General features: G+C 33.2%; 1 protein-coding gene across 1 annotated transcript in view; it reads right to left on the bottom strand.

Moving 5' to 3' along the window:
- The window catches only part of LOC108913589 (pumilio homolog 2-like), a gene marked incomplete at its 5' end in the record, with an annotated part of 82,110 nt that overhangs the window by 45,583 nt on the left and 21,881 nt on the right, over positions 1 to 14,646 (bottom strand). Inside the window, one exon of the mRNA XM_023455646.1 lies at positions 7,715 to 8,015. Within this exon, the coding sequence (XP_023311414.1) occupies positions 7,715 to 8,015 (301 nt within the window). The remainder of the gene's footprint in view (positions 1 to 7,714; positions 8,016 to 14,646) is intronic.

Raw genomic sequence — 14,646 nt, 5'->3', positions numbered from 1 at the left:
CAGTAGTATACAAATACATGTAGATTATGATAACTTTAGCTTGACAGTTTTGTTGACTAAACGTATTTTGTAGTAGTGATTAACTGTTTACGTATCTTATTTTCCAATAATTAGCTAAGCATTTGTTACATTTGTCTTTTAAATATTGCAATTTTAAACTTTATGATAGTATTTATTATAAATTGCTGAAATTATAATTTCAATCGTTAAGAATTTTCTTTATTAATAAGTTATAATTAGGGTTATTATTACTGCATAATTTAATTTAGATACGCTCATAAATTCCACTATTTTTTAAATGAAAATCCATCACAGTGCATTAGAGTTAGATTTTAACTGCAATATGAAATTTTCTTAATTTACTTAGTTTAGATCTTACTCTATAGTTAGTAAGTCTTACTCTATCCAGGTTCGGAAAGTACCGATGGTCCATCTGCCGTTACGTGAGAGCGATAAAGTAAGCCATAGAAATCCATGCGATAGAGAAGGATGGCTATAATGAAGGCGTCTCATAGTCACCGCCCGTTTCGCCCTTCCACAAATAAGATCCACTTCTTATTTGTGGAAGGGCGAAATGGGCGGTGACTATTAGACGCCATCATTATAGCCATCTTTCTCTATCGCACGGATTTCTATGACTTACNTTTTGTATAACTTACCCGGATACCTGAGCCTGGATTACAGTTTAACAACTTAATAGTCTAATAACAGGGTAAGGTATACTGCACACTCCACACAGACGTCTTAACAACACTCAACAGCTCAACACACTCAACAATACAATACAACAATCAAAGTAAGAATAAGATAAAGGTTATAAAACCTTAAATGTCAAAATTGAAATTGGCGCGATATTTAAAATTAAGTGTAAATTAACATTAATTACAGTAAATTACGTAATTTACGTAAGTTACAAAAATTACATAAATTACATAAATTACATCCGTTATCTCGCGGTGCGTAATATTACGGTAATTTTACAGTAATTTATGTAAGTAACAATTTATCAATTTACCATTTACATCACTAGTGTTGTGACGTAATGTTTGAAAATGGTTTTGAGCAATAGAATTTATTTTAAATATTTGTGTCAGAAAAATAAATTAAAAAGTATTTATTTTTAAGAAGTGAAAGTGAAGGTGCGGAAACTGAAACTTAAGAGGAAAAAGAAAGCGTCAGAGATGTAGATAAAGGAATTATTAGCGGATTTAATGATAGATCCAGTATAGTAGGAGAATATTCTTTATAAGTTTTCGTTCTAAATGGCAAAGGCAAGAAGAAACATTTTAAAAAATATTACGGACCACTGAGCTTAGGCAACCAACAATGCACCGTTGGTACTGCCAATCTAAAATCCCTAAATCTTGTCGTAATCAATATTAACGATTCGTTTCCAATGACCAATGACAAATCTGGCTGCAAGCTGGTTGGTTTAATAAAATCACTCTCCCGGTGAAACAGCATGTCGCGCTTTAATGTAATCTTGATCTTGTTGTTTTAATTTTTTCGAAATTTAATTGCCAACTTGAAGGAAATAAAATTACTGTTCCAAACGAAATTACTGGTCACCTGGCTTGTAATCATTTATGAAAGCTTTGCTATCCTCCAACCACCGTGTACGTTGTAGTGCTTCATTTTACCCACTTTGAAGCCGAGATCCTTGCTTAGAAATCGAACACCCCTGGCGTTAAAGTAACAGCCTCTCGTAAAACTCTTTCACGTAGCCGTCGCCGGCGTGAATATATTACGGACGAGCAGACGCGCGGACGTAGCCGACGTCGTTTCAGGTATACGAGGCAAATTAAAGCGGGCTTACCATGCCTGGGACGCGAGACCGAATTTCACCCATGGTCGACTGCGAAATCGCTTCATGTCGTAATTCACACTCCAACTATTCCCAGTAATTCAAACCCGAAAGAAAATTACCTTGAACGTCCGCCATACACCTCGGATTTAGTGCGAATCGTAAAAGCGGTGGGTTCGTTCTCTCCCCGGCCCGTTATGACACCCTATAAAGCTGGCTGGGCTAATAGTCGGTGCCGGGCGGTCGGCCAGCGGCGCCGATGCCAGGGGTTCACTATGGTTTGTAAAAAATCAGACGTCAGGTATCCGTTTCAAATTAACGTCCTATAAATTTTGCTTAAAAACTTGTTTTAAGCTTTAAAATTGTATTTTAATTTATTTTATTTTATTCATTTTAAAATTGCACCATCCAACAGCACAAAGACCATTTACAGAATCGGAACTATGTACAAAACTTTATAGAAACAACAAACAGAATACAAGAAAGTACAAACCAACAATCAGCCTAATTGTGTAAAATGTTAAATGCTAAATAAAGCAATATTATTTATCTTGTTTGCTTTAGTACAAAACATGTCTACCTCCCTCTGGAAATGGTTGTGACCGTTACAAGTAAAATGTAAAGACGAAAATTTTAAAATATTGGTAAAGGTAAGTACAAAGTAAGGGTATGTCTAGTAGTCCAGTCAGTATCTGTTTCGGGATGGATGTTTTATACAGTAACGCTAATTTTTGTTGGAAATATTATGTAAAATGATAATTGCGATATGCGCCCGCTGAAAAAGTTATGCATAATTCTTAGCGCAAGAAAATGTAAAAAAAATAAAAAAGGCACATTTTTCTCCCTTCTTTCATGTATAACTCGGAGAATATTGACATTAGAGAAAATAGTCAAAGGAAAAAAGTTTCATTTTGAGGTTCTCTTCAAAATAAAAGTGAATTTTTATGTGCATTATTGTTGCTACAATACAGTATAGACCGAAAAAAAATTCGTGAAAAAAGATGTTTTCTTCATGAATTTATTTCGGACCTTGACTTATACAAAAATTTGATTATTTCTCGGTCAGGGATATGGCCACCTTAAGAAAATATAGAATCATACGGATTTTTCAATTCTTTCTCACGGTAAGACCAATGATTATTTTGAGCTCCTAATTTTTATACATACCCTTTGCAGTCATCAAATCCCCATTTAAAAAATTTTCGATTTTATCCATTTTAGCAACAATTAGAATTTTTTCAAAATTTCTTCGAAAAAATATTTATAAACATTTAGAGCTGGAGCTACCGTACTTACATATTCTTCAAATGTAATTATAGGATCAAATAGAGGAAGGATTGACGAACTTTTGATTTTATGGATACGATGAATTGTCTTCGAGATATGAAAGCTCAAATTTGAAATGAGTTTACGGCAAAACAACGTACTGTACAATAACAATTAAAAGTGATTTTGATTGTTTGAAGCAAAAACTTCATAACTATGAAAATTTGTTTAAATCGGAAATATATTTGAACTGTTCTGATGCAAAAAAGATTAATACATTTCACAGGAATCGAGTCAAAGAGTGTGGAGTGGGAAGGACTATGCGAACAGAGCAGCAAAATTCACCGAGTCGTATTTTACTTTGAACAAAGATTATCTCTGCTACAAATTGATCATTTTTAAAAAATATTTGCAAGACAGACTTTATTGACCAACACGTTTATTAGGTATCTGCCAAACCATCTATAAAAAATAAACTGTAAAGTGGATTCTATACCATATTCGCTGTCTGGTCTATCTTGAAGTAAATCAGATTAAAAAGTCACCGAACCAATAAACAACAGTACACGGATATCTATTTATCCCTAAAACCTTTTTATTTGAGATATAAGAATGTTTAAAAAATATATCAAAATTGTAACACATTGATAATAATTGATCTGTGATTAGTCGCAATATAAATATTGATTATAGCGTCATTTCCCTGTAATCAATCAATATCCGTTTGAACAATTAGTAAAAGCCACGGGAAGGAGTTGAAAATTGATTCGCCACACCAAATAAAAGAATGACGTTCCCACTTCAATGGCAATAAGGAAATATAAATTAAAGTTTTCAAAAAATCAATCAACTATCAATCAGTATATTATGACGCGGACAATTCTTCAGTTTATATCGTCTAAACATTTCTCGTCTTCCCAATAGACTTGTATAAGAAATAGTCGCAATTTTACGAATACGAAATGAAACCTCAATCATCGACATTATTATTAAAATTAAAAACGGCGAGAATTTACTACTTACAAATTACAGTAAGCACAACGACATAATTACAGTAATACATCAGTAATGTAAACGGTATTAAATTGATTGCTTTTGCTCAAGGTATTGTTTTTAATTAATGTGCTCGAATTAATAATCATTTGTTTAGCACACTTCCCTTGTTTTAATAAATAAATTATGCCCGAATAAAGAATGAATTTCAATGCCCGCATACCAAATACTCTCAACTCATCAGCGTTTCCAAAACTAGGGTTTTTGAAATTGGGTTACATTCTTCAAAACGGTCAGTAAATAATAAGTTTGATTCCCAATTCAATTACTAAATTTTTCAAATAAAAGTAGCGGGCTTCTTACCAAATGAGTTGTAACACAATGAAAAAGTTTAAGAAATTCTGATATAATCCCGAGTATCATCCTTAAAATCTTCTAAGCAGATATTTAGTATATGCCTTGCAATTACATTTGAAAAACATAAAGCGGAAATCTTACAGCTAGGCTAGACAAAATAGAAACCACTTTAGTAAATAAAAAATTATGTTTTTCTGATATAAGATATTTATGAATCATTTCATTAAGTGAATGGTCTCTCTCGCAATTGAAACAATCAACCCATTTATGGTATAAAAGAGCTTACTTACTACCCGGATGAACAAATTCGTAAATAAAATAAACAAATAAATTACGACTGTTATTAAATATTTTGTGTCCATGGTAAGTTATTGCATATTAATTTTTTTCAACTATTTTTAATAAAGATCGATACTTTATGTTGTACAAAATATGTAAATTTATATGAAATGTATTTAGTTATTTCCTATTTCCGTTATGAATTTATTAGCATGAGTTATTAAATTTTCAGAAAAATTCCTGTAATTCAAATTTTCGAATTTTTTTATTTTAATATTCCCATTAGTTTGCGAATTTTACATAAGTGATTTTTGGTAAATTTGTCTATTTGTACGAGTTCCACATCATGTTAAAAATGTCTCAACTCTGAGAACACCCTATATACATATTTAATATCAATAAATAAAGATGCGCAACTAAGAAGTCTCTAGTTCACCATTTTAAAATTAAATAAAAAAATATTATTTCACGATACCACACTGAGAGGGCTATTCAAAGGACTTGACTTTTGTATACAGAGTGAACGTTAAACTAGTAGATATATTTTAAACAGCGGTCCTTAACTACTGTGTGGGACATTTATAGTTTTTTTTTGTGCGAACAAATTAGGAATGAAATAGTCGATTTTAAAATCAGTGTCGGGTTTTTTCTTTAATAGAAAACTTTTTGAGAACTGCTGACTTTACTCTTACATTTACTACTAATTTAGAGCAACTATGCAGTGTTGCCAGTGTTACACAGAACTCTTAAACTCTAACGTTTTATGTGAAATAGAAAGAGTTAAATAAAGACAATACGTCACAAACATCATAAATATTTATGGCCTCCTTGCCATTCCTATTTTTAAAAACTATTTCTGCTCAAATACCGAGTTTTTTGAGACATTGACATCTTAAAAACACCAAAATTAAATTCTTTTCTTTTGCTGTATTTATCAACTTAGTGAATACATCATAGTTCACTAAAATATTAAAAGCACTTGAAATAAAAACACCATCCGTGCAAATAACAAATCAACAATTCAATAGTAATACACAAAGTTACCTACATTGCTCAATACAAAATCACTTCACAGCAATTTCCAATATATTATAAATTCTTTAATATATTTTTTTTGTATAAAGGTTTATCAAGGAATTTTAAATCAATATGAATCGTTTGAAAATGTGCACCAATACTGTATGTGCCCCATTACCGATATTACCGATATCTATGGGATATACGGGAAATATAAAATTTGGGTTTACGGTAAACAAGAACTGCTTTGAAAATAATTATTATGCACTAGTTAGAAATGTTATGTTATATAAAGCGTATTTCTTCAAAACCAAAATACGTATTTCTCAATTCATATTTTAGTCCCCAGTACATCACTCATTGCGTTTTAGTAGTACATGCAAGTGACAAACTTTGCAAGTGTCTTATTTATTACGAGTCCGACAAACTTACCCTTCGAAAATTTTCGGCGTCGCCACGTTTTCAAACGAGCGATTCCGGGAATTGTCGTTCTGACGCTATGCTACAGTGTGATACATACAATTTAATTCTTGTCATTTTGACATTTTTGGGGCGCCGGACTACTCGTACGCTGCATGGTTTTTGTCGGATAAGTCGACCACTGTTTCTTTCACAAATTACTTAAGCAATTTACACAAAATGGAACTTGCATGTATAAGGATACATAATGACGCCATTTTAACATTTTGGGGATGGTGGGCAAATGGGAACGCGTAATGATTTTTGTCGGAAATATACTGTTTTAATTGTTTTGCCACAAAAAAGCATGTATCGCATAGCGTCAGAACAACAATTCCCGAAATCGTTCGTTCGAAAAAGAAGCCACTCGCAAAGTTTGGCACTTGCATATTATCACTAAAACGCAATGAGTGATGTACTGGGGACTATTTACTTATTGTTAGTTATGAGTATTTTTGTAAACTATTTTTTAATTAATGTTTAATGTGATGCAGTTAGAGGTTATGTGTTTATTATGAAAACTAGTGGAGTGTTAATGTTTGTGTTTTCAACTGTCAGTTTCCTGTTCTAAATTAATTGCCTACTTGTGTACTACGAGCAGTAGTATACAAATACATGTAGATTATGATAACTTTAGCTTGACAGTTTTGTTGACTAAACGTATTTTGTAGTAGTGATTAACTGTTTACGTATCTTATTTTCCAATAATTAGCTAAGCATTTGTTACATTTGTCTTTTAAATATTGCAATTTTAAACTTTATGATAGTATTTATTATAAATTGCTGAAATTATAATTTCAATCGTTAAGAATTTTCTTTATTAATAAGTTATAATTAGGGTTGTTATTACTGCATAATTTAATTTAGATACGCTCATAAATTCCACTATTTTTTAAATGAAAATCCATCACAGTGCATTAGAGTTAGATTTTAACTGCAATATGAAATTTTCTAGTTTTAATTTACTTAGTTTAGATCTTACTCTATAGTTAGTAAGTCTTACTCTATCCAGGTTCGGAAAGTACCGATGGTCCATCTGCCGTTACGTAAGAGCGATAAAGTAAGCCATAGAAATCCATGCGATAGAGAAGGATGGCTATAATGAAGGCGTCTCATAGTCACCGCCCGTTTCGCCCTTCCACAAATAAGATCCACTTCTTATTTGTGGAAATGGGCGGTGACTATTAGACGCCTTCATTATAGCCACCTTTCTCTATCGCACGGATTTCTATGACTTACTTTACCGCTCTCACGTAACGGCAGATGGACCATCGGTACTTTCCGACCCTGTATATATAAAATCTCCATAGGTATATGATTTGGAAATTCGCAATTCTTTAAGCGATTCTCAAAATGTACATGTTAGGACGCGGATTTAAAGAAAAATGGCTTCGCAAGTATTTGTAATTTTAAAAAATGACTTTCTCTTGACTCGTTTACATCACGAATTATATCTGCAGTAAAATATACCTAGTACACATTTAGAATTATAATAATCGTCATATTTAAAATAAAACAAAAACATCGAACTCCACTTACTTGAATCCCTTCTCCTCGTCCGGCCCCACTTGACCGTTCTGCACCGGCTGCCCGTTGCACTCCTCCTTAGGGCTCTGCGGCTTGTCCTTGTCTTTCTCGTCCAGGTGAAGGGCCCGCATCCTGGGCTCCAGGCTCATGGTTTCCTTGCCGGTGGGCGACGTGCCCAGCACGTACTCAACCATCTTGACGCCGAGGCCGCCGTTGTCAGAGCCCCGCGGGCTCAGGATGCTGCCCGTATCTCCGCCGGCAAACCCTCCCGGCCGACGACCCATCGCCAGGGGCGCGGACACCGCGTGCTCTCCTGCAACAAAGAAAAATCGTTCAGAACACTGCTTGCAGGTATACCTATATCCTGGAAAAATACCTATAATATTTATATGCATGGATTTTATTTTTATATTGTACGAATGTACAATTCCGTTTTTGATGGGTATCTCTGCAACTTTTTGCAGGCTTTTTTATTAATGTTTTTTTGAGACAAAATCGAGGATAAAACTCAATCGACTTATGAATGGGTACACCTATAAATTACCGACCCAAAACATGTAGCACTTAAATGGCCAAATGCAAAATTTAAAGAGAAGACGTCAATAGACGAATCCTTATTGGAAATTTAACAATTCGGAAAAACGGACTAATTAGGTAAAAATAAAGTAAATGCAAAAACGTGAAATAAAAACATACTTATTCAAATATTTATTCCGAAATTCCAGTGGTTCTGAAACTTTTTGAAGTTAGAACCCCCTATTAGGTCAGACGATTACTTCTGACAACCTATAAAATGTTTAAAGTATTGATACCATTTGTAACTATACAGGGTAGCCCATCGGAAATGTACCGCAAGGCATTACAGGGTAGTAATGAACTTTTCGGCAAAATCCAAAAACAGGTAAAGTTTGCTTCTGAGGGGGACAACTTTTAGCGCAAAAAGCATAGCAAAATCTTCAACCCCCTAAGTGGGGGTGCCATCCCCCAAATTTTTTTAAATGGGAATGGGGGTCAAGTGGGGGGTCATTAGAAAGGGCTTTTAATTCTCTATACATCGATTCTTACTTTTTGAAAATCGATCCATTATTTTAGAAAATATGCAGCTTTGAAAATACGAACAATATTTTTGACGAGAAATGCGAAAATCGATTTAATTTTACTTCAAAACTTACGGTATTAGCTTGGTAAATTCCTTCAAAAGAATTCGCTTTTTTTTTTTCTGATTTGCGAATTCTTTAGCCTGATTTTGGTGAGCAAAAAATTGTCCGCTTTTTGTTTCGTATTTAGATAGGCCACAAGAAGTTGCTAGATAACTGTCTTGTGACTTGTAGTTGAAGAGTACCAATACTGCCGAGTCTTTTAAATTGATTAATTATGGTGTACTCAATTCCAGAAAGAGTAGAAATTATTGAGCTTTTTTTCAAAAACAATGAATGCGGAAATCGGGTCGCCGAACTGTTCAACCAACGGCATCCTGAGAAACATGCGTCTGGAAAAATTGTTCGCGAATTGGTGGCCAAATTTCGCGAAACTGGCTCCGTTCATAACAAAAAGAGGCAGGTTGAAAATCCGGTACTAAATGAACCTACGGAAATAGCGGTATTGGGGCAAGTGGCAATGGATAGTACGCTGAGTACAATGCAATTGGCTACTGCGACAGGAGTGAGTCGTACAAGTGTCCAACGAATATTAAAAAAATACAAATTCCATCCTTATAAGATTCGGCTAGTGCAAGAGCTAAATGAAGACGATTTTGATCGTCGTTTGCAATTTTGCGAAATAATGACTGAACGAGCGATAAACGATAATTTCCTCTTTAATGTGTGTTTTTCGGACGAGTGTACGTTCTTCTTGAATGGTTTAGTGAATCGCCATAATTGTCGTTACTGGGCTGATACCAATCCAAGGATTTTCCATGAGACACACTCCCAACACCCCCAGAAGTTGAATGTATGGGCAGGTATTTTTGGAAATTCCATTGTAGGTCCTTTTTTCCTTCCTGGAAATTTGACAGGCGATATGTACTTGGATTTACTACAAAATGTCATCGACCCAGCTCTAACAAATATCATAGAGGACGACCCTGCTTACAATGAACACGAACTGATTTTCCAGCAAGACGGAGCTCCTCCACATTACTCGCTCAATGTGCGCAATTACCTAAATGAGACGTTTCCAGGACGCTGGATAGGACGAAGAGGTGCAATTGAGTGGCCCCCTCGGTCACCCGACTTAAATCCTTTAGATTTCTTTCTCTGGGGGCACATTAAAAGCAAAGTTTACAGCACTCCACCTGATACCTTGGAAGATCTGCGAGGACGAATCATTAATGTATGTCGCGAAGTAACACCGCAAGTGCTCCAGAATGTTCGACAACGGTTTGAAGACAACCTGTATCATTGTATGCAAGTTGGCGGACAACATTTTCAGCATTTACTTGACTAATACCGTAAGTTTTGAAGTAAAATTAAATCGATTTTCGCATTTCTCGTCAAAAATATTGTTCGTATTTTCAAAGCTGCATATTTTCTAAAATAATAAATCGATTTTCAAAAAGTAAGAATCGATGTATAGAGAATTAAAAGCCCTTTCTAATGACCCCCACTTGACCGCCATTCCCATTTAAAAAAATTTGGGGGATGGCACCCCCACTTCGGGGGTTGAAGATTTTGCTATGCTTTTTGCGCCAAAAGTTGCCCCCCTCAGAAGCAAACTTTGCCTGTTTTTGGATTTTGCCGAAAAGTTCATTACTACCCTGTAATGCCCTCCCGGAATTTCCTGACCTACTTTCAGAACATCTTGTATATGAAATGTTATTTAATTTAGTGTTTATTTGTTGTTAATAAAAAATTATAAAGAACGATAATTTCCTAAAGAAACTTTTCCCTATGTTTCTTGTGTGGTCCAGGGATATATGCAATTAAGTGGCTTTTTTTTTCTCCAAAGATTAATCAAGATAATAAAAACATTCAACAGACAAGAAAGTTGTATTTTTAGTTGCTTAATCCAAAAAAATATAAACATTACAAAAAAGATAGTACATTTTTTTGTGAAAAATATTTGTTAAGGTACCGCTCGGGACGCCACTGGACTTAAAAATTTTTGTCCTTGCAATTTATTCATTTTCATTATTTTCAAAGCAGATTAATCGATGAAATAAAATAAATAAACAAGAAATGTCACTCCAACTGTTAATACAGAGAGATTCAGAATGGCCAAACGAGCATATTATTTTAAATTTTTTATGTCCCGCTCATTTAATATTTTTTTATTATCACTACACTGACACTAATGTTTAGTTGTTATTGACTGGAAGCATCTTAGGAAATTTCTTGAAAATTTAGTTTTGGCAATAGAAAGTAATTTTTATAAATGGAAATTAATTTCGATGACTTTTATAACTTATATGCATACCTTCATCTTCGATCACTCTGGACATCTACAACTAAGTAGTTTAATTTTATAGATGCTAAAATAGGGATTCAGTATACACCAGCTTGTCATGAGTCTTCTGAAATTTGTTACATCGGAATACAATTTTTCAAATTAAAAAGGATTTTTTAACAGCAACTTAATTCTGAGGTCACCTTTAACAATGTATTGTTTCAATACAATTTCCTTTAATTTTTCCCTATTATTGTAGATGTCATATTTATTATTACTTAAAACAAACATTTCAACTCAACACAATTGACAAAATTATCGAATATACAAATACATATTTAAAACAGAAAATTTGTAAAAATCTCGCGCGTTAAATTCCAAAGCAAACAATTTAAAAATCCCTAACATGTATTATACATTACACAATTTTGGAAACCCGCCTACATGAAAATTACTCTTATATACTATACTTTACAAACACAACGTTCCTGTGGAAATGTCACGTTTAGAGATCTAGGATATACAAAAAGCAAACAGGAATAAAACTGTAAACACGCACGCACAGCAAATATTTCATCTGAAAATGAAGTTTTTCATATTTTCCGTCTCTGCTGTAGCTATTCACAGTCAAGTATTCCACATACAAAGTTATAACTTTGGCAGATATTTATACAGTATGTCCAACCGGCAACCGAAAAGATAAATTTGGCGAAAATGGAATAAAATGAAATAAATAAATGAAAATTACTGGGTGTTGTATTTGAAAATATTGATTGTCACTAGTTCTAAAACTGTCAAACCAGAGAGTGAATACATTTTTACAGAACGCTCTATACTTTTAACTGTGATCCAAAAATAGTTGGATAAAAAAACAAAAAAAAAAACCTGGAAAGCTTCATTTTCTTAATTAGTGAAAACTGAATTCAAATTTTGTAAAAACGAGACAAAATATAACACTTTAACAAAAAGTCCGTTATTTTGCGCATTCTATGCTCATTGTATTCGTTAGAATATGATGAAATAATTGAGGGACTGATCGTCTACTTTGCATGGCTCTTATCAAATGTTTTTCTTACCTTAAAAAAGTAATTATAACAAAAAGAACATTACACTTGGGTCTAGAGTAATTGTAATTACATAAACAGTTATAAAATTCATAAATAATTAACTTCTAAGTTTTAATTGAACTTTTCTATTAAGAATCAGCACACTTCTGTAATTTTTTTGGGGGGCGCAAGATTCGAATGAATTATTTTATTTTAGTTGTATCTGTCGAGCCAATTACGATGATCCAATTGGTAATTCATGGCCTGCTACAATTGTTTTAAAAGTAGTTTACGGGATATCACAGATTTTTTTATTAAAAATCTCTGGCTATGATCCATTCAAATGCATCACTTAAAACCTCAGTATTTTGAATTTGAACAGAATACTTATTCATACAGAATTTTAAATTTGTATTACATACATTGCTAACAAATTTAATAATATTCTATTGTANCACGCACGCACAGCAAATATTTCATCTGAAAATGAAGTTTTTCATATTTTCCGTCTCTGCTGTAGCTATTCACAGTCAAGTATTCCACATACAAAGTTATAACTTTGGCAGATATTTATACAGTATGTCCAACCGGCAACCGAAAAGATAAATTTGGCGAAAATGGAATAAAATGAAATAAGTAAATGAAAATTACTGGTTGATGTGTTTGAAAAAATCGATTGTCACTATTTCTAAAACTGTCAAACCAGAGAGTGAATACATTTTTACAGAACGCTCTATACTTTTAACTGTCATCCATAAATAGCTGAATAAAAAAAAAGAAAAACCTGGAGTCTTCATTTTCTTAAATATAGAAAACTGAATTAAAATTTTGTAAAAGTCCGGTATTTTGCGTATTCTGTGCTCATTGTGTTCGTTAGAATATTATGAAATAATTGAGGGCCTAATCGTCTACTTTTCATGGCCCTTGTCAAATGTTTTTCTTACCTTAAAGAAGTAATAATAACAATAAGAACATTACACTTGTGTCTAGAGTAATTCTAATTACATAAACAGTTATACAATTCTTTATCTAAAATCATATGTAACTTCTAAGTTTTAATTGAACTTTCGCATTAAGGAGGTTTATTGGGTACGGAGGTACGTCTAAAGTCTAACGAGAGTTTCTGTAAATTCGCTAGTGACTAAAGTAGTAAGCTTTTAGATTTGGCAACGTTGCACTTGGCTGGCTTTGTTTGGATGCCTAAGCTTGAAATATAGATCATATGTCACACCTACGAATTTCAAATAAAACGCTACTTCGAGAACCGCGGCGTTGCCGCTATCACGCATATGGAGGTTAAGTTAGTCAACGACAGCAGTTTGAAGGAGAATTATTATAAATAGACCAGGCGGTATATGTTTTGGTTTGAGTGAATCATATATCCACGGAGATTTTTGGCTTTTTGGCTTTCAAATATCACTAGAAATGAAAATTTTTCTATGCGCATAAAAAAAAACATGGGCTTAACTTTTGGCGGCACAATATGTTAAAAAAAATCGAAAAATGGCATATTTTTCTTCCTATTTAATTATGTATGTTTTCAAGAGTTGATTTTAGGCGAAAATGGAAGAGGATGGAAAATGGAATGATTGTAATTAATTTTTTTACAAAACATGACTAGTTACAAATCGAATGAATCATGATTATGGTAAAAATCGAAAAAATCGCAAAAACGGGGTTAAAAACAATACTTTTAGGGAATTTTTTTGGCGTATTTAAATTGGGTATAAGACCTTTATACTTGGCTCAAGAAAACTTCATGTTATGTACAATTATCACACCTAATTTTATCAAAATCGGTTAGATAGATTTTGCATAATAATTTTGCAATTCAGATTTTGAAAAAAAAATGCAAATTCTGAAAATTTTGCACAGCAAAAACCAAGGCCCTTAGATACTTGAAAATTTAATCACATATAGAAGAGCTCTCAAGCTTTCAAACTTTTTTTGAAAAATTCGAATCCGTCAATTAGGAGAGCTCTGGCGCTTGTTTAAACATTGGTCTAATTTTTGTACTTATAAACAATTAGAATAACTTGATAACTGTGAATATTCAAACAAATCAAATTTTTTAAAGCAGGTTTTAAAAGTTCTTGGAAAGACGCCTCTTTAAACAAAAACAGATCGATAGATCAATTAGTTCCGTAGTTATAGCCGATTCAATTTCGAGCAGGCCCAAGCGGCCGCGCTCTCTGCTTCCCGCACAACCACCACCCGTACGATTTTATTGAATTTTTCGCTTGCATAAATAACTTTAAACACGTTTTAAAGTAGGTTGCCAACGAAGAAAAGTATTGTAATCTTAGACCTGGTAAGTACTCGGAATACCAAAGGTATTTTCCGAAAAATTAGCCCGAATGTCCCAGTACATTTAGTGTAAATGACGGTTAACTTTGATCGGCTATAACTACGTAACTAATTGACCAATCGATCTGTTTTTTTTAAAAGAAGTGTTTCCAAAAACTTTTAAAACCTGCTTAAAAAAATTTGATTTGATTGAATATTCACAAAGTT

This window comes from Anoplophora glabripennis, unplaced genomic scaffold (assembly GCF_000390285.2).
Source record: "Anoplophora glabripennis isolate ALB-LARVAE unplaced genomic scaffold, Agla_2.0 scaffold817, whole genome shotgun sequence".
Lineage (NCBI taxonomy): Eukaryota > Metazoa > Arthropoda > Insecta > Coleoptera > Cerambycidae > Anoplophora > Anoplophora glabripennis.
This window is presented reverse-complemented; position numbering and strand designations above follow the sequence as displayed.